This window comes from Lissotriton vulgaris, chromosome 5 (genome assembly GCF_964263255.1).
Source record: "Lissotriton vulgaris chromosome 5, aLisVul1.2, whole genome shotgun sequence".
NCBI classification, from domain to species: domain Eukaryota; kingdom Metazoa; phylum Chordata; class Amphibia; order Caudata; family Salamandridae; genus Lissotriton; species Lissotriton vulgaris.
This window is the reverse complement of record NC_141693.1, coordinates 1,926,896,575-1,926,917,925: the sequence shown is the minus strand read 5'-3', so window position 1 is coordinate 1,926,917,925 and position 21,351 is coordinate 1,926,896,575. Positions and strand designations below refer to the sequence as shown.

The 21,351-nt window shown below is 46.3% G+C and overlaps 1 protein-coding gene and 1 pseudogene across 2 annotated transcripts in view; both read right to left on the bottom strand.

Annotated features, from left to right (window-relative positions):
* Nucleotides 1-1,856, bottom strand: part of CYP21A2 (cytochrome P450 family 21 subfamily A member 2) — a 104,146-nt gene extending 102,290 nt beyond the window's left edge. Inside the window, exon 1 of the mRNA XM_086924528.1 lies at nucleotides 1,633-1,856. Coding sequence (XP_086780654.1) covers nucleotides 1,633-1,846 — 214 coding nt within the window. The 5' untranslated portion in view covers nucleotides 1,847-1,856. The remainder of the gene's footprint in view (nucleotides 1-1,632) is intronic.
* Nucleotides 1,857-20,412: 18,556 nt separating this feature from the next.
* Nucleotides 20,413-21,115, bottom strand: LOC147717748 (large ribosomal subunit protein uL6 pseudogene; annotated as a pseudogene). Its single transcript, XR_015296091.1, has one exon. The product of XR_015296091.1 is annotated as a large ribosomal subunit protein uL6 pseudogene (transcript).
* Nucleotides 21,116-21,351: the final 236 nt, after the last annotated feature.

The window sequence follows — 21,351 nt, the reverse complement described above, 5'->3', positions numbered from 1 at the left end:
ACATGTTGGGCCCTGTGAAAGCAGGAGAGATGCTTTCATGGGAGCTGAAAAACAAAAACAACTAAACAAATGCCAGTACCTTACCTACAAATTATCAATACCCTTTGATTGCAACACACAAAGAATTAAACTTAGGTGTGAGTTTTGACAGTCTGTCAATCTGACTCTCTTTTATTTTTCATGCAATCTTTTCAATTTTTTTTTTTGTTAGTTATGATTCACCAAAATACACAGATTAGGATAGAACACACAGTACAACAATTCATAAAAATGACATTTCCGTAAAATACACAAAATTAGAAAAAACAATCAAACATAGTTGATCAACATTAGCACTCCAATCTCACACTCTCATACAAACCATGCATACACAAAACACTATTTACTATTGAATGTCACAAAAAAACAGTCGGAAAACACCAAAGATAATAATTTGTTCAGATTAGCAATTTTTTTCACGGGAGCTGAGCACCACCCGGTTTGTACCATCTGCTCACTGCCCGACGTCATATGAAATAGCGCCTACATCCCCCCTGCCTGATAAACAGCACATTGCTCGGGACCATCCTTGGCTCCTGAGACTGGAAAGGACTGCACTGGAGCTCAGCCCACTGAGCTGGGAACGGAGACCCCGATGCTTGGGCGAGGGGGGTGCATAGAACCTCAGCTGGGCCCCAGCATGCAGCAAGAATGGGCTCTACTTAGAGCAGCCTCAAGGGAGAGAACGTGCACTTTTTTTGTGCAGTTTTATATAGCCCGAACTCGACCCGAAGGTATCAGAGCGCTTTAGATAAGCTCCAGTTGCATTACAGACTTCTGAAGAAAATTCGCATGCACTCTCAAGCGTCATATGAAACTACAAGGTTCTGGCAGGTGATTTCTCCCCCATCCCCTCCTTATGTGGTCTGCACCCTGAGCTAACATTCAATTCTATGATCATACGAGAGAACACGGAACAGGACCAGCGCCATCTTGGAAAGGAGTCTGAACTGCTTGTCAGGCATACATAAGAAGGGCTGCATGGCTAATGGTCAGAGGAGGGGGGCTCTACCACAAACCCACCATGGACAGACCCTAGATGAAGATGCTGAGAGATGACGAAGGCCTTTAGGAGACGGTGTGCACCCACCATGAGCCGTTCCTGAGAGCAGACCTTCTGTGGCTGTGTCTACCAGAAGAGCACCCTGTCATAAACCGAGGGAGGAGGCGAGGGGCATCATTAGAAGTGCCCTCACCTTTAACGGATCCGGCACCTGCGCGCCCACTTTGGACAGACCATAGGGGGTGATGGAGATTTCCAGTTGAAGTTGCGTGCCCAACTTAGACAGACACTTGCCATGGAGCTTAGGGGGCGATGAGGATGCCCCAGTAAATGTTGTGCGCCCACCTTCCCTAGCTGAGTGCGCGGTGTCAAGAGAACATTGACTGCACCTCTACACTTGGTGAGAGAAGCCAGGGGCACGACCCACCCAAGGATCTCAACTCCGCACCTGGACTACTTTGGAGTTACCACTTGGCGGCAGACCATGCAGGAGGGTGGACGACTGAACCAGACCCCTGTTAGACCCTGGACAACCACTGGCCCTACTTAGTCCAGGAGGCCACGGATCTCTGGAGACCCCGGCTACTCACCATGTGCTCCAAAGCGCAGCCTGTAGATGGGCCCGTGGCGGCGGGCCAGCTTCATAAAGTGCACAGGCAGGTCATTCCGGGCCAAGTCCAACAGATTACCCAAGAAGGGGAGGCCCGGAGGAGATGGAAGCCCCCGGTCACCGCTGGGCTTCCAGCAGCGGCCTAGCATGAGGCTCACCAGGACGAAGGCGACCAGCAGCAGGGCGGTGAGCATGGCTACAGAGACATGCCAGGGCCAAGGCTTCTGCACTACATTTTATACTCTTGCTGAGCGTGAAGCAATCTCTACAGCCTTGGCAGGATGGGCATGGAGAGAGGGAGGTGGCAGGAGGCAGGGCATCCAAACAAACATCCCTCAAACCAAGAAAAACAGAGCTGGAGGTCAGCCTGACTTCGCTTGGGGAAGGCCTGCTCTTGATACAGTACTATGGAGGCCGGCACGTACCACGTGAGGGCAGAGCAGGGGAGGAAGGGAGAAGGCAAGGCATGGAAGGGGGTGTGCCAGGGAGCTCCAGCAGGTGTCCGTGGGAGCTCCCCGCAGCTCAGTGTTCAGGACTCACCACAGGGCGGGAGTGGGACTGAGGGGGAAGCTGGGTCGTAAAATAATTACAAAGAAAGGAGGGTGCTGGTGGCAGGTAGAGCATACCGGGGGCAGCCTGTCTGCCCACCTGTCTGTTGCAAACACTCTGACACCTGAGGTTTGTTTTTGAGCGACTTTTCATTCTAAACTTATCAATGAACTTGTAGAAAGCGAGTCCTTCCTATAAGCATCTTTAGTTATAATGTGAACTTGTTTTTAAACATATTTATTTATTATTCTTTTAAACTATTGAACAGAAAGTAATAAAAACACTACGGTGTGATGGTGATGTGCCTTCAATTGATTTATACTCTTTAAGAGAAAAAGACGTGCCTGTGCCCCCTCCCTATATAAATCTCACCTAAGTGCCCTCTGCTCAGAATCCACACTTCTGTCTAAATATGTCCTCTCCTGTCTTCACACCTCTCAGGCATTTAATGCCCCTCTTACTAGTCTAGCTGCCTCCTGCCTCCTCCTCCGGACCCAGGGGTATGGACATGTCTATGCCCAGGAGGAGTGTTTATGTCTCACCCATAACCTCTCACACCTTTACCGTGTTTGAATCCCGGAATTAAACTGTCTCCCATGGTAAGCCTCAAGACTTGGACACAACTCTCTGGAAGTGCCCTCTATACACTCCAGATGTGTCTTTCAGAACTGAACACAGCACTCCAGACGTGGTCTCCAGGTATGGGCACACTCCTAAAGATGCAGCCTCCAGACCAGGTCACAACACACAACACCAGACTGCAACACAACACTACAAATGTGCTTTTCAGAATTGTACACAGCACTCCAGATGTGACCTCCAGGTATGGGCAAACTACTACAGATACGGCCTCCAGACCAGGACAAAAAACAACATCAGACCGTGACGCAACACTCCAGATGTGTCTTTCAGAACTGTACACAGCACTCTAGATGTGGCCTCAGGTATGGGCACACTAGTACAGATATGGCCTCCAGAGCAGGACACAACACACAACACCAGACGCAACACAACACTCCAGATGTGTCTTTCAGAACTGTAACTGTAAAGAAGAACTCTTGTCAAACCTATATTTCTTTATATATGGGCATATATAAAGAAATATAGGTCTGACAAGAGTTCTTCTTTACAGTAATTGTCTTTCCCGCTTACTCTCGGACCTGGAAAATTACATAGGGGGTGCCTTTTCTCCTTGGTCTTTCAGAACTATACACAGCACTCTAGATGTGGCCTCCAGGTATGGGGACACTACTACAAATGTGGCCTTCAGACCAGGACAGAACAACACTTCAGGTGTGTCTTTCAGAACAGTACACAATACTCTAGATGTGGCCTCCAAGTATGGGGACACTATTACAGATGTGGCCTCCAGACCAGGACAAAACAACACTTCAGATGTGTCTTTCAGAACTGTACACAATACTCTAGATGTGACCTTCAGGTTGGGCACACTACCTCAGGAGTGACTTCCAGACTAGGATACACAAGACCAGGAGACGGCCCTTCAGGTGTGTCTTTCAGAACTGTACCCAATATTTTAGACGTTGATATGGGCACATTACTATAGAATAGCCTCCAGACCAGACACAGCACTCCACAAGCGTATTTTAGAACTATACATGACACTGTAGATGTGGGCTCCAAGAATGGGCACACTGCCACAGATGTGGAGTCCTTAGTCCAGACTAGGACACAACACCAGTCCAGGACACAACACTGCAGATGTGTTTTTCAGAACTGTACATAATACTCTAGATCTTATCTCCAGGTATGGGCACACTACTAAACATGTGGTAGCCAAACCAGGGCACACACCAGACTAGTACACAACACTTTAAATATGTATTTCAGAACTGTACAGAACACTCTAGATGTGGCTTCTAGGTTTGGCCACACTACTACAGATGTGACCTTCAAACCAGGACACAACACCAGACTATGTCACAACACTCCAGATGTGCCTTTTAGAACTGTAAATAATACTCCAGATGGCAGGTATTGGCACACTGCTTTAGCTGGGGCATCAAAATAACCACAGTGACAATTGGTTCACTTAGCCTAGCAGCCAAAAGCCTATGGAGATACCCATTGTAGGTGATTATGGCAGAGAACGAAGTTTGAAGATTTTATATGGAAGTTCCATGGCACACACTCCAAAAAAGGTGTAGTATAATTTTATATCAAGCATTGGCTGTAGGAAGCCATCTCTCTGCACAGTGCACTAAAATGAAGTACACTATGACGAGAGCTCGGTGAATCCCTAATTCGTATACAGAGGTATAAGTAGATGATACTAACTCTCTTTTTGTGGTAGAGTGGGCGAGCAGCTAGGCTTATCAGAGCATTGTTGTACTTACAAAAGCAATAGATGAGTCACACACTGAAGAATAAATCCGAGATCAATTTACAAAAATAAAGTAAATTTGTATGTCATTTTTAAGACCATGCACACAGTTCTAAGGTAAGTACTTTTGGAGTTATGCTTTTTCAAAGTTCGGAAAAGATATCACTTTTGTGCGCAGTTACACACCATTGAAAGTCATGAGAAAGAAGTAGACAAACGCATATAAAACCAGGCAATGCTTTCACAAAGTTCACCTTCTTCTTTTAGGTCGATTTCAGGACCAGGCCCAAAGTTCCAGCAGGAGGAATTCGGGAGCTTCCCGGATCATCCAGGAGCAGAGTGCTGATGGTCTTGGAAACTGGTGTGCAAAGACAAAGGAGGCCACTTGAAAGTACCCTACACAGGAGGACTCACAGGTAAGTCTGGTGATTCTCCTTGGAGGGAGGAGGTGGGGCCTGGTGCAAAGAGAACAGGTCAGCCGGACATGGTGAGTCTTGAGGTCCTCGCTTTCAAGAGCAGGCAACTTGGAGAGGTGATTTCTGGACAGCTGGCCACTCAGGAAGTGGGTCTAGGGTGTCTCAATGGCCCTCAATGGGTGCTTGCTTCTGGTGCTTTGGAAATCCACAATGGACTCTTCTTCTCTGTGATTGCCGTTGGGGGTCCGGTCACCCGAGTATTGGTACGCCTTGACTCCGGTAGATTTTAGTGCCTCCAAACTTGGTGGAGAGGCAGATCTGATCCTCCGGAACTGTTGTACCTTTTCTTGCTTTGGTGCTGCATCGAGGTCATCAGGGAGCAGCAAGTCGACAAACTGGACTTCATGGGATTGATGCCTGTGGAGCTTCTTGGTGATTTCATGAAGGCTGCAGGTTCTCCAGGGTTCTTGGAGTCCTTTCCCTGGTCCTCTATTGTCCGTAAAATCTGGTGTTCAGGTCTCGGAGCACCTCCTAAATACTGAATTATGGAGCATTACATAGGGAGGCAGGTAGTAGCCAATAGGCTACCTACCTTTAGGATGTACACCCTCTAGTAACCACTTTCTGTGGGAAGGGGCACTACCCTTTCCCTTATAAGTTGTTTTTCCACCATCCAAACATGGTGGAATTTCAGGAGAGGGGTTACACTCACCTGCCTGCCCTTAGGGTGGTGCAGGCTAAGGGGGGGACCCTCCTCCTAGTCAAACTAATTTTCCCACCTTTCCTCCTGCCAAACCTGGAGCAGGAGAGGTTGTGTGGCCTCCCCCACTATCTGGAGGCGGCAATTCCTTTGAAGCTTCCTGCCCAGGAAGGCCATCCTGTTGTGAAGGAGGTGTGAAGCACCTCTGACCAGAGCAGGGATTGTCTCTGTCTTCTGAGAGCGCTGGCTCTCACCTTATGAGGTCAGAAACATGTCTGATGGTGGCAGGCTGGCAAAACAAGTCAGAGACCACACCAGGGTTTGGTGGGTTTTCAGGGGGTCCTCTTAAAGGGTCTTCTGTGTGAATTTATAATAAATCCATCACTGGCATCAGTGAGGATTTATAAAGACAAGACATTTAGGTACCAAACACCCTAGAAATCAGTGAAGCCATCATAGAGCTAGGAAACTGTTAGTACTCTTTATGGCTTCCCTGGTCACTTACAACTTCACAGAATGGACGGGACATTGTAGGAGCATAACTGCTCATTCTGATATGCCCACACATCGGCTATAGTGCACCTTGCTTTAGGGCGAAAGGCCTGCAGTTGGGTGGCTTACCTATTGTTGGAAAGTGGGTTATTGGTAGGGCCAAATGTAGGTTTGCCACTGGCAATAAGGCAACTAACACATAGTAGGATTAGGCATAGGTCTCAGAAAATTATTCCTATTCTCAACCCTTGGTAACGTGACTGCGAGCAGACAGGCTTAACTTCAAAGACAGGTATGTAAAGCATTTAAAAACACCAATTCAGTTAATAATTAAGACACAACACATAATAAAAAACCACTACCAATTTATAGAAATTGAAAATATTTTTATCTTTAGAATGACACCAAAACAACAGAAATCCAATGTAGGGAACCGGAGATATGAATTTTCAAATATTTAATAAAATAAAGCACTTAGACGCGCTGGAAAGGACCGCTACGTCACCAGTAACCAACTCGCCGTGTGAGGCGATGATGAGGATTGCGTGGTGACATCCACGGCATCCACAATTCTTGATCAACCTTCCCCCATGGTTTGTCAGGGTTGATGCTGATCCTGGCCCTGAACTCCTCATAGTAGCTCAGCCATGCGAAACTCCTGAAGGGCATCTGTGCCTTCCGTATATTGTTCATATACTTCAGTAAGGAGATAGCCCTGTGCAAATGTTTTTCACAGTAAATGCTAGCGTATATTAGGAAAGCTGAGTCCCAGTTCTTCATGTTGATGGGAACCCTTGGCCTCCTCTTTAGCTCCCCCTCCTCCTCTTTTGCCTGAATCTCCATAAGGAGCATCTTGAATATGTCAACGTATTCATGCTTGCATATCATGTTTCTTGTTTTGTCAGATAGATGCAACCACAACAGCATAGCCAGGCCCATGTTTGGTAGCTTTTTTGTGGTGTTTATCATCCCCTTTAGCCTTCCAGTCACCTTCTTCTATCTTGTCTGTCTGGACACTCGCGCCAACTGAAAACTTCCCCTCGCTGCCTTTTGTGCCAATCGCAGGAGCCGCTGCTGCGCCTACATGCCCCACAGAGTCTCTGACAGACCCGTCTTGCACACCCACATACCGGCAGGATTTTGTCCTAGCGGCCTTCCGCCCCCCTTTCAATGCTGCCCACCAGTCACCCTCAAGTGTTGAACCTCCATGGGTCTCTTTCTCTTTGACCAGGTTGCCAGCCTTTTTTGGGCCAAACGTCCTCAACTTTTCCTTGGCCGCACTTGCCTCCTGCAAAACACCAACCTTCCTGGTTGCCTTCTCCGGCGCCCTAGTCAAGTCAAGTCAAGTCAGAGAATTTATATAGCGCACTACATACCCAGAGGGTCTCAAGGCGCTTAGAAAGGGGAGGAGGATTACTTGTCAAATATCCACGTTTTAAGTTGCTTTCTGAATGCTAGGTGGTTCTGGGTAAGGCGAAGGTAAGCGGGGAGTGAGTTCCATGTTTTAGCAGCCAGGTATGAGAAGGATCTGCCTCCCATGGTGGTCTTGTTGATGCGGGGTACAGTGGCGAGGGCTTGGCTGGAAGAACGTAGTTGGCGGGGGGGGGTGTAGAAGGACAGTCGTGAGTTGAGGCATTCTGGTCCGATGTCGTAGAGTGATTTGTGTGCGTGGGTTAGCAGTCGGAAAGTGATCCTCTTATTGACGGGTAGCCAGTGGAGGTCTTTAAGGTGACCAGAGATGTGTTCGTTGCGTGGGATGTCTAATATGATCCTGGCTGAGGCGTTTTGGATTCGTTGAAGTTTCTTCTGGAGTTTAGCGGTAGTACCAGCGTAGAGGGTGTTTCCGTAGTCCAGTCGGCTCGTGACCAGAGCATGGGTGACTGTTTTCCTTGTTTCGGTGGGGATCCAGTGAAATGTTTTTTTGAGCATGCGAAGGATGTTGAAGCAGGATGAGGATATGGCGCTGACTTGTCTGTTCATTGAGAGTAAAGAATCCAGGATGACGCCTAGGTTCCGTGCGTGGTCTGTCGGGATGGGTGCTTTCCAAGGGCTTCCGGCCACCAAGAGTCGTCCCATGCAGAGGGGGATGTACCTAAGATGAGGACTTCTGTTTTGTCTGAGTTCAGTTTCAGACGGCTTTGTTTCATCCATTCGGCAACTTCTTTCATTCCTTCGTGTAGGTTAGTTTTGGCGGTGCTGGGGTCATTGGTGAGAGAAAGGATTAGTTGAGTGTCATCCGCGTAAGAGATGATGTTGAGGTTGTGTTGGCGGGCGATGGTCGCGAGGGGGCTCATGTATACGTTGAAGAGGGTGGGGCTGAGTGAGGATCCTTGTGGTACGCCACAGATGACTTCAGTGGCCTCGGACTTGAATGGTGGGAGGCGGACTCTCTGGGTTCTTCCGGTGAGGAACGAGGTGATCCATTCAAGTGCTTTTCCTTGTATTCCGATGTTATTGAGGCGTTGTAAAAGGGTGCTGTGGCAGACTGTGTCGAATGCTGCAGAGAGGTCGAGGAGGATGAGGGCGACTGTGTCTCCATTGTCCAGTAGAGTTCGAATGTCGTCTGTTGCTGCGATGAGGGCGGTCTCAGTGCTGTGTTTTGCTCGGAAGCCAGATTGTGAGGAGTCGAGGGATTTATTGGCTTCGAGGAAAGCGGCGAGCTGGTTGTTGACAGCTTTCTCGATGACTTTGGCCGGGAATGGAAGGAGCGAAATGGTGCGGTAGTTTTTGAGTTCGGTGGGGTCCGCTGTGGGTTTTTTCAGAAGGGCGGGGAGTTCAGCGTGTTTCCAGTCTTCCGGGAAGGTGGCGGAGTTGAAGGAGCAGTTGATGACGTCTCGGAGGTGCGGTGCTATGACGGAGTCTGCTTTGTTGAAGATGTGGTGAGGACATGGGTCTGTGGGGGATCCTGAGTGGATGGAATTCATCAGGCGGATTGTGTCCTCAGTGGAGATTGGGTTCCAGTCATTAAGGGTGTTCACGGGGGGAGAATGTTCAGCAAAAGGAAGGGTGGGTTGGTCTCCAGGTTGGTTGTCGAAGCTGTTGTGGATGTCTGCAATCTTGTTGTGGAAGAATGAGGTAGGGAGTCGCAGAGGGCTTGAGAGGGGGTGATGTCGTTGGAGTTGGCCGAGGGATTGGAAAATTAGAAACCACTGCACACATATAATCTAATCACATACTTCACCTTCTTCTAAACTCGTCCCTCTCGTCCCCATAATCCAACAGTATCTCAGTCTCATCCTCTGCAGGCGCCCACATCACCTCATGTACCGCTCTCTTCTGAAACCTTCTCAATCTTTCTATGCACACCTGTTGCATTCTACATTTATCATCTTGCTGCTCTTTTTCCCTTTTCATTATTTTACTATAAGCATGCGCCACGTTTACTTTTGTTCTTGGTTCTATAGTATGATGTTATTCCCGCACAGTTTCAAGATATCACAGAACAATTATGGGGTAAAAGTGAATAAGAAGATGAAAGGTGGAGTGGTCTAAAGAAATTCACTAAAGAAGGATGGCCAAGGAAAAATGAAGTGAGGTCAGATTTGTTACCGTTTTTCAATGTTGCTAATTAATTAGTTATTGAAGAGAATTTTATACTAAAGGAGGGAAAATGTATTCCTCCAAAAGGTGTACAAGGTGTTATTTTGAAATTATCCCACAAAACCTATCCTGGTATTTCTGCTATGAAACGGCTCATCAGGAATCCTTTCTGCTGTCCTGGTATGGACAGGTTCATAGACAGGGTTGTTAGAGAAGTTCAGGAATGTGTCTGTAGTGAGAAAATGTTGAAAGTTCATACACCAACACTTAAAGCTGTTAAAGGGCCTGAAGATCCATGGGAGACAGTGGCATTTGATATTTCTGGTCCTTTTCACATACTACCTGAAAGTTCACGTTTTGCGTTAGTATTAATTGATTATCATCCAAAGTGGCCTGAAGTAAAGTTTGTCCCAAAAACCACTGAAGCGGTTATTAATTTCTTTAAAGAAATGTTTGCACGGGAAGGTTGCCCTTCGATTCTTGGTTCGGATAATGGGGTACAGCTGACCTCTGTGGAAATGGAACTGTTTCTTAAAAATTGTGGTATCAAACATAGACTTACATCACTTTACAAACCACATGAAAATGGACAGGTTGAGAAGTTCAACCGTGTATTAAAGGGTTATGTGATTGACTCTCTCAAACAAAGTGGAAATTGGATTACGCCTTTGGGTATATCGCATTACTCCACACTCTACCACTGAAGTCAGTCCTTTCAAATTACTCAGGGGAAAGCGACCATGCATCCAGTGTTTGCCCATGGTGGTTTAGCGAGAGATGCAAATCAAGTTCACGAGAGAGTAAGTGTATACATGATACCGCCAAAAGAGTTGAAAATAAGCAAAACAGAACTAGTTTATGATACAACAAAAAGTGGAGAACAAAAGCACATGATATTAAAATTGGAGATTGGGTTAAAATCCTTAAACCTTGTTTGATCAACAAAGGTACCAACAGATATGGTAAAGACATGCAAGTTACAAAAGCTTTCAGTAACAGTGTGATTACTCAGCATGGTAAGGTATGGAACACAAGGAGAATTGCTAAATGTCCTGAGTATTACCAAAAATAGGAGCCCTATTAAGGGACAGAACTCTGATGCAATTGCTCACAGAATTAAAACAGATATTCGTGTAAGACATGCTCCCAAAGCATTTAGCGATTTTGTTTGATATGCAATGTGTTGCCTTGTTTTCTCTTCTTTGTTTTTTCTAAATGAGGGAGATGTGTTGCATTCTACATTTATCATCTTGCTGCTCTTTTTCCCTTTTCATTATTTAACTATTAGTATGTGCCACGTTTACTTTTGTTCTTGGTTCTATATTCTTTTAGAATGTTCTTCAATTGTATTCCTCTGAGTGAATGCCAGTTGCATCTGGACTTCAACTCAAGTGGATGCTGTAGCCGTGCTCTCATTAAATCTTCACAGAAACTTCTGAAGAATTCAGTGCATATTTTCAATAACACCGCTGCATTCTTCTGGCGCCGCCGCTGTTGCCCGATCCCTCGTTGGAGGGTAGGCTGCAGCGGACCTTCCTGCTGCTTCCAGCCAGCAACTCTGGGCCGTTTTGCGCCCCACTGGTATCGCCCCGCTTTTACAGGCCTCTGCTGCCGGTTTTTGGCCCCCTCCTCAGGCTGCTCCAACCTGAGAGGTCCCTAGCACCAGTGGGTCTCTCCGCCGTTACAGCTGTCCCTTATCCCTTCCCTGGCAACTGATATTCCTTTACCCACACCCACCTACCCCCTTCCAAATCTACTCCTGCATCTTATTCTGGTTCTGTATCCTCCTCCCACAATGAGGGTGGCAGCCCCCTGCCCAAGGTCTCAACACCTCTGGCCTCCCTAACTGCACACAATGAGTCCCACTTCATCTCAGTCTCCTGAATGATCCGGCGCTGTTCCCGGATCTTGACCTCAAGATCAAGTCCTATCCATCTGGGCAAAAGGGGGGGTTCACCCTGGTTCCCTGCCCCTCCCTCACTTGCCTCCAAATTTTGTGAGCCTACCTTGACCCCCACCCCTTTTAACTTCTTTACTGCATGGGGGAGGCATCCCATAATCAAACCTATTTTGGCTGGTACCAGGGAGAGTCCACACTGTGAGGTCTAGAGGGGCCTCATCTCCCTGGAGCTCCCTTTGCCCCACGTGCTGCTTGGCGGGTTTATCACTGCCCACCTCATCCCCCAGGCGCTCCTCACTATCTTGCCCTGTACCGGCTCCAGCGTGCTGCTGGGCCGATACATAATTGCTTGGCCTTTCCCCTCAGCTCACCATCTCTGTCTCTAGAGCGCCCTATAGTCGCGCGCACAGTCTCTGCCTCCGGCCTCAGCTTTTGGGCGGCAGCTGCTTGAGCTGGCCCCACCCTCTGCCTGCTGATGGTTTCTTCGACTGTGGCAGCTCCTTCTGGCACGCTGCCACCGCTACCCCTGCTGAAGCTGACCCACGCCTGGTCCAAGACCCCGGGCCACAGCAGGTCAGCGCAGCCCGCCAGGCCCAGCACCTGCACCACCTCATTATTGGACTCAGTCATGTTCCAGATATGTTAATGTTAATGTTATGGGTGTCTTATATAGCGCTCGGCTACTCCATGGAGTGTCCCAGCAGGTAAGAAGCCTGTATTGCCGGATACAGCCTAACGACCTTCGCTACAGCTCCTGCCTAAACTGAAAGGAAAGGCCTACCCTATTAGCTACCCTCAGCTAACTTTTCAATTACCCCTCCCCAGTGATTCCAGGTGCAGGAAGAGGCTGAAACCTCCAATCCGGCACCTTATATAACCCCACCCTAATCCCTCCCTTATCCCACCCCTTTACCCCCTCCCAACATGTCCTTCCGGCCCAGATTGCGCGAAGAACTCTGGGGGTTGTCTGGTCTGTGACCCTACTTCCCCAGGGCCAAGGCCGAGGAGAGGTATAACTTGTTCCTAATGAGAACGGGATGCGCCCTGCCAACTTACAAGTTATTACTTTGTAACAGGAAGAAGACTTCTTCGACAAACACAAACAAATCTGCTCTGGGCCACATGGATACAGAGGGTCATTGGTCACATTAAACACAAACCTAGTCACAGCCTCACGTGGATTAAGGGTTGGGGATAGGGAAGGTCACCAGGCCCTGGTTCCAGCCTCACACGGACCCAGGGGGGTCACCAGGCCCAGGGGCCTGCCTGACGCGGACCCAGGGGGGGTCACTAGGCTCTGGTACCAGCTTCACATGGATACAGCGCTTTCCAGGGCTGGCGCTAGGCAAGGGCAGCATAGGCACCCTCCCTGGGCCTCTAAGGGAGGGTGTGGGGAGACCTATCGGACGGGGACACCACATCTTGTGCCAGTTGCAAGGAGACGCATTGTGTCCTGCAATTAGGCCTCCTGTTTGGCTGCCTGTTGAGAGACACTGCGGACAACCCATTGTCAGCACTTTACTGTGTGCACAGTTTTAACTCTCAGCCCCAAGCAATTCTCACACCTTCAGCCCGATATGAGCTGTGAAAGAGGTGCTTGTAGGTGGCAGAGACTGGAGCTACGCCCCAGGAGTCTGCACAAAGCAGCTTCTAGAGCCATGAAGGTGTCACTTATGTAAATTAGAACGACCTGGCACATTCCCCTTCACCCAGGGCCCCCAAAATCCTAGAACGGGCCCTGGCGCTTTCTATTTTTCAAGTCACCATTTGTTGATCAGCACTTAAATGTTTTTCCTCAGGGTCGCTGGCGATCATGCGCTGGTTCCACTCCTCCACAACTAATTCCGGAGGGCTCAGAGCAGAGCATCGTGTACCCTGAAAAAAGTAATAAAATATATAAGCTGCCTAGTTCATGGTCATCTCTTTTTCATGGTGACAGTTCAAAGCTGAATGAGTATAAAGTATGTATTCAATTCATTACTTATCAGTGGATGGCTTCTTGTCAAACTCAATTGCTTACATCCCTGCTGGTCAGCGCCACTTCCTCTACTTGTTTGTGGCCCTCCCCTGGAGCATGAACCAAGTACTTGTGTCCTTCAACTGCTGGCATTATTGGGAACTATTTTTTCTTTTTGTTAGAGCAGTGTGCATCTTTTGCAGCAGGCTCTATCTGGTATTTCTCCTCTGTCCCTCTGCTCTCTCCCACCCCCCATTGTCCATGTTAACTTTTTTCCTACCACACGTTTTCCATGTTGCCTCTCCTTCCCGTTCTAGTGTTAGGTCCCGCACCCACCCACCATAACAAAAAAGCACTATGTGAACACCACTGGCCATTTCATGGCACTTTCTTTTTCTTCTCCCCATCAGCCTCAATCCTTTCATAGTACGTGTTGCACCATAGCCCCACGTGCTCTGCCTCCATTGTCCAAGATGAAATTGAAAAAAGCCCTGTGAAAAGGACACATCATAGAGATTTAAAAAAAAAATGTCCACAAGGAAACCCAGGCAGTGCTTAATTTGAGCCGGTGGTTTCTGGTGCTCGGCACCGGCACCGGCACTTAATTGTCAACACCAGCACGTGTTACAGTCCATCACATAGCGGTGCTGTTTGTCTAATTTGGAAATGAGCACAGCCACAGCTGTACAATAATTTAATTTACATTATAAATTAGGTATACCTGTGATGGAGCAAGGACTTGTGGAAAAAAAGACTTGCTTGGATGCAATCTTCTCATGTAACCTTTAACCCCGTACTAAACCTGTATTGTGGAAATAACATGCATTTCACAACACTCATTAGCTACAAAGAAGCTTGCCTATGTGTTTTATTAACCAGTAACTCAAGAGTGATTCTAAGATGGCCGCAAACTGAAATTATTTAGTACGCACTCGTCTACTACATCTACGTAGAATGACGTGTCTATCGCTTGGAGGGAACTTTCTGCTTTTGCTCAGTAGGTAACAAAATAGCTTACATGCTTGCCACCTGCTTGCTGGAAAACTAAACACAGCTATTTTGTTAATGCTAATTCGGGAAGCATAGTAATAAGTAAATGGGATTAGAGTAGAGATAGGTGGTGTTCAGTGAAACCATTTATTTTTGATTTTAACACTAGTCTTTTTGACTCTTTCAATAGTGCTTATTATGGTCCCAGAGTCATGAGCCACAGTCTATTCCCTCTCATTTGCCACACATGTGTAGTGCAACCTAGCTGGAAGACGCCATATCAACTTGAACTTCGTCTAAGGCTTCTAGTGGATATTTTTGTGAGAACCAGAATGACAGCCTGCTGAAATGCATGGGAACCTGCAGAAGGTTTCATAATTTACGACAATTACATTGTGAATGCGGGTGGGAAATAAAGTTTGAATAAAGAGTTAAGGGGATAGGTTTAATAACCAAGGACTAACTTAAAAGAGTAAAATGCAAGCATGGTGTGATGATCACCTCCCCTGGTCTGTCCAATCAAAGTTAGTATTTTCGTACGTTTGAAGCATTAATGGGTGGTGCAAGCATACAGAAAGGTATAATTGAGGTAGCATTAGTTAGTTATTCTAGAGCAGTGGTCCCCAAACTTTTTTCGGCGGAGCCACATCAACTTTCCTTTCTGTGATGGGGGGCCGGGGTCAGTTTTATAACAGGAAATGATATGGGCCAAAGTGACAACCAGTATTATTGTGGAGATTATAATGAATGTTTTTTTGCAGCTGACCTTTGATGGCCCTTGGCGCCACCTGTTGGTTTGCAAAAAAAGTAATAGAAAGTCTTCTTGTGTGTATTTGCAGTACCACAGATACTCCTTTTATTTTATAGATATAGATTAGATTCAAAAATAAAAACACAAGCTGATGATAATTTTTTTGCCACACAGTGAAATAACATTAATACAGAATAATTGTAATAAACAGGCTGACTTTAGGGTGGTCCTGGAAGCATGCAGGCCCTTCAGGAATGGCAGATAAAAATACACAAGCAGCCCATCAGCAGATGACATGCTGCAGTCTCATTTTGTATGTGACACCACTGTTCAAGAAACATGTTGCCTATAATAAGAGCATTACTATACTGACATTTTTTCATATTCATAGTTACTGAAATCAGCAGGCTTACCATATCAGTGTGAGTGTGAGCTTGCATCTGACTGGTGAGGAGATTGATGTCAGGTTCCATTCCAGTCACAGCCAGTCTCAGAGACTGATGCAGGTGTTGATCTGAGAGTCTTGATCTTGTCGGATTTTTTATCAGCTTCATGCGTGAAAAAGTTTGCTCACAGATATATGTGCTCCTAAAAACTGTGGACATCTTCATAGCGTGTTTTCTGATGTTGGGGAAGGTCTTGTTTAGGAGGGAAGCATAGTACTCTATGAGACAGTCGGGCTTGAATGCGTCTTTCAGCACATCACAGGTCTGCAACTCAGCCAGTTCAAATTGAAGAGAAGGCAGGGTGTCATTAATGTCGGCAGCAAAAGGGTTTTGGAATATGCTAATTTCTTTAACATGGGCATGACGCTCACGGAACCGCATACTAAACTCCCTTCTCAGCGTTTCCAGTGCGTCCTTGCACTTCTTGGTTGGAAACGGGACCGCTGGCTCCTCAGCTGAGAGGCTCGGAGTAGCAGGGAGATGGGTGAAGTCTTGTTTTTGCACTTGTCCAACAAGCAGCGCCATTTTAACCTCAAATGCTTTGACGTGGGAATACATGTCACTGATTCATTTTCCCTTGCCTCGGAGCTGTAAATTGAGGCTGTTTAAAATTTCTGTCACATCTGTTAAAAATGCAAGGTCCCATTTCCATTCTGTGTCGATCAGCTCTGGGACAGTTTTTCCCTTTGTCAGGAGAAAGGCACTGATTTCGGGTAGAAGTTCGTAGAAGCGCTTCAAAACTCTACCCCGGTTTAACCATCTGACTTCAGCGTGGTAAAGCACATATCCATGGGCAGACTCCAGCTCGGACAGAAAAGCTTGGAACTGCCTGTGTTTTAGTCCATTTGCTCTTATGAAGTTTATGCAAGAGACAACCACCTTCATGACAAATTCCCACTTCTGAACTTTGCAGCACAGTGCTTGCTGGTGAATCAGGCAGTGGACTTGTAGGGGGGGGGTGAGACCTCGTTCCTCCATTTCTCTTTTTATGCACCCCACTAGCCCCCGCGATGCACCAACCATACTCGGAGCACCGTCCGTTGTGATGCTAGCCAGCTTAGCCCAGTCTAAATCCAACTCTTCCATCGTTTGGCGTACTTTACAAAAAATATCCTCTCCTGTCGTAGTATACATGAGACTTTGTAGAGCTGCCAGCTCCTTGGACACTTCAAAGGTTGAATTAACTCCCTGAATAAAAATCAGCAGTTGTGCTGTGTCCTGCACGTCATTGCTCTCATCCATTCCCAATGCAAAACACTCAAAATCTTTAGCTTTCTCTTTCAGCCGGACATGTACAATATGCCCCATTTCTTCAATTTGCCTGGTAACTGTAGATGCGGACAGACTCACCGCGTTCTTGTCCGGACACACCTCCTCCGCGACAGCTTTCAAACACTTCTTAACAAACTCCCCATCACTGAACAACTTTCCACAGCTTGCAATCAGTTGAGCTACCTTGAAGCTGGCCCGAACAGATGACAGGTTTGCCTGTGTTTGTTGTAGCATTGTACTCTGCTGGGCCGCAAATCCATTTTGTAGCATAGCCACCTTGTCTCTCCTCACTTGGCCCAGCAAGCTAGCATACTGCCCTCCATGGCGGGTTTCATAGTGTCGGCGGATATTACATTCTTTAAACACCGCCACTGTCTCTTTGCAGATTAAACAAACTGCCTTTTCCTTGTACTGGACAAAAAAATAGTCATCTGTCCACTGCTGTTTAAAAACTCTGCACTCTGAATCTATTTTCCGTTTCCCCAACAGTTTCGACATTTTGTTGTCTGTCTTTCTTTCGTTCTTCTCGGGCTGGTAGGGGAAGTAAGGGAGACCTGATTACAATGGGCACAGATAAAGCCCTCTCTATGTTTACTTCTTGTGCGCATGCTGTGAACAGCGTTTACCTTGAGCTTAGGAACACCCAGTGAGTAGAAGTCGTCTATAGTGGTTAGTTAGAAAACAGCGCTCCTGTGTAGAAACGAAAAAAGATAAGCGCCCCAGCGCGTAATCAAAGTGCTCCAGCGCGGTGTCCAAGGTATTCACATAAGCGCCCCTGCGCGTTGTCACGAACTGAAAGTAAAGCGCTCCAGCGTGGTGCCAAAACAAACCACAAGTAAAGCGCTCCAGCGCGGTGCCAAAACAAACTCAGGATAGCGCCCCAGCGCGTCTCAAAACAAACACAGAATAGCGCTCTTGACCGGTGTCAAAGAACCTAAGTAAAGGTCGCGAATACCCGGCCTCAGAAAACACGGTTCTTACTTGCCTAGAAGCAGGCAAAGGACAGGCATCAATCCGAAGCTCTGTGTTGGCGGGAACTTCTGTGTTAAGCGATTTCCCCCGGAAGCACTGTGAGACGCCCCAGCGGTTTCCGGTCGCCAGGAAATGGTCCGCCAAACGCCTGCTACCTGGAAGTGAGGAATACGTGTCGCCGCATGAGACAAGAAGCAAAGGATTGTTTGGGATCGTTAAGTGGGCCACTCCAGTTGATTAGACGGGCCGGATGTGGCCCGGGGGCCGTAGTTTGTGGACCCCTGATCTAGAGGCTGGGATGCTGTCCGAAGAACACAGAGTCGGAAGACAGAGATGCTGAAGAAGAATCGAATTGCTGAACCAATATCTTAAATAGATTAATTTAGAAGAAGGTCTCAGAAGAATCTCGAGGAGGAAGAGAGTGTCAGAGAGGGGTGCTACGCAAGCATTGGTGATAGAGAGGTCGTCTGTCCTGTCCTGATTACTGTCCTAGTTCCTGTCCTGAAGCTTTTGTTCGACAGATCTTTCCTTGGGGACCCTTACCAATTCCTAGGCCTGGGAGTTGGTTTTCACACCATTTCTCGTAAATATAAAATATCTGTGTAGGCGCTTATGTGCTTTCTCTCTATCCTAACCTTTCAATGCAGCGTCATTGCAAAGTATATTTGAATGTATTCTGATTGATTATTTGAAACTTCCTTCCTGTGAGAGACAGAGTTTGTTCTGTACTGTGTAAGTGGTTCACATGAATTTAATTTGAGATAAAATTTTAAAATACATCCTGACTTGATCCTTTCTAAGGTGCTCACGGCAGTGAGGTTACTCGTCTGTTGGAACGGCACTGAGAAGCTAGATAGGGTTGGCAGTGTTGAACTAGGGACTATTTTGTGTAAAAGTGAGAGTGATTGACAGCAAAGAGTTCGCTGGTGAAATTTGTGTTACATTACTTAGTAAGGGTAACATTGGAGGAGTGGCAGGTTCTTCCCAGCTTGATTGAAGGGTAAATGGAAAGTATTACTCGTAGTTTTTGAAAAACAAACGGAAGGTTTTCCTCAAAGAAGAGTGAGCGTAAGGTTTTACTTGCAGTGGAAAGAAATTTACCATCCTTTGATTTAGTGGAACAGACAGAGTAGCGAATGTCTATATGTTGTTGTTAATGGATTTTATTTCGAAAGAGAAAGAAAAGAAAAGAAGTTTACGCATTACCTTGCAAAGGGAGGGTTAGTTGCCAGAGCTGCACTGACGTCACAGTGAGCCGTGCTGGGATTAGTGAAAACAGCGGGTGCGCAGATTATAAAGGAGAGGTCAGTAGTAAGGAGTAGAACTGACGTCATTTGAAAGGCCGTGCTAGCATTGGTCAGATTACGAGCGTGACCTTGATTAGAAGCCCCAATAAAAATGGAATTTTGATTGGCTAGAGAAAATCTGTATGCTGAATTCTCATTTGTCTTTTGGTATGAGACGCTTTGACAGAAAATTCGTAGTTTTGCAAATTATTGTTTTATTAATCGAATATCTAAAATGTATGGAGAAGGGAGAAAAATGTCTTTTATAAAGGAAATAAAAAAAAACTAAAAGAAAGGTAAACCCGTTTTGACTAGAGAGGAAATTCCTATTCTGCCACCTAAAACACCTGCTTCATTCATGATGATGGAGAGAAGTTATCATACATGTGTATGGATGGAGAATTGGATGGAATGCACAAAAGATGATGATGTTTTAGCTTTTCCAGAGCTTGGTACTATTAATGGAAGAATTTTACAGAATTTGAGGATGTGAACGTATGAATTAGAGCCGAGACCTAGATTAACTCAGTATGAGGCATTAGAAGAATGGGAGACTGAGTCAAGTGAGAGAGAAAAGGGCAGAAGAGGAACATTTTCAGGATTTTATACCTGAAGTATGACTTGGACACGTGAAGAACAAATGAAACGATGCAGAAGAGCAATGATATTATAAGGATTGTATCCTGTATTGGTGGCTGATGAACAAATAGGGAGTAAGCGTAAAGAAAAATTAAAACATTTGTATGCAACAGGGTATGGAGAATCAGATGATAAATTATTAGAAGACATTTTGAGTGAAAACCCTCCACTGTATCAAGATGGCCCAAGCAAAGTTATCCCAAGCACTCTAACATTAGGACCACCATTAATTCCACAGGTTGTACATGAGCAAACAGTTAATAGGGTACTGTATGATGAAGAAAAAGAAGTATTAAATAAAAATAGGGAAGAACTAATACAGAAAATAACTCAGCTAAATGTAAATCCTGAAGCATTGACAATACCCGTAACTATAGATCCTGTTGTTCCCTTGTACAGAGACAAGGTAAATTGTCCTAAACCACAAACTGCAGCAAATCCTTTGAATAATCCCAGAAAAGAAATTATAATAACAGACAACCAAACAAGTGAGTGTGATTCAGAGATTTCTTTTTTTTTTTTTTTCAAGGAAGAATATTTTTTTATTTTCATTTTGCACCGCAAAGATCTTTTTGATGCTGTTCTGGCAGACCATTTATATTTACAGAAATGCTTCAGTTGGTGGCATAGACACCAAGGTTATTCTTCCAACTGCTGGACAGTGCCCTTCTCTGAAACATAGATACCATCCAAGAACTTTCGGATAGCCTTGTTCTTTACAGTGGTGGCTTGCTGGATCAAGGCAGCTGAATTTGAAACCAGTTCAATGTCATTGCCTTCAAGAATCAACTTGTCCTTCTGGGCTTGAGAAAGTGCACAGTTGACACCTTGCCTCATACGCACTCTGCGGATGTATTTCTCCCCCAAGAAATTACGGATTTCTACTAGTGAGCCAGTTTCCTGAATTACTACATTACTAGGGAAATGAGCGTACACAGACGTCATCCCAATGTGACACCCTTAATCATGTTTTGCACATGTCTGCAGATTGTGCGCACTGTGGCCAGCTCTTTGCGATTACCCCACCATTTGTCAACACGAAGCTTTCTATGCTTCTTGCCTATGAGACAGAGCTCAACATTAATATGGTTGAAGTCCCGGCGAAGACTTCCCCGGGGGCCCTTCACAATAACAGTGCGCCCTTTCAAGGTGATATCCACCTTGTCGGGGATGTCCACAGTCTGGTTGTTGAGAATGGTCTTCATTCTCGCAGATTTAAAAGCCCCTTGCACCACTTTGTGCTGCCATTGCGTCAATTTTTGTGACGCAACGGTGGCGCAAACAATGCGCCTTATTTACAACGTGATACATCTAGGGAGATGCGTCACGTTATAAAGCCCGGCGTCACATTAAACCTGCGTCAGGTATAATGTATGCAGGGGGGGCGTTTCTATGGAGGAAAGCATTGTAAAAGTGACGCAGTGAAATCTACAATATTTCACTGC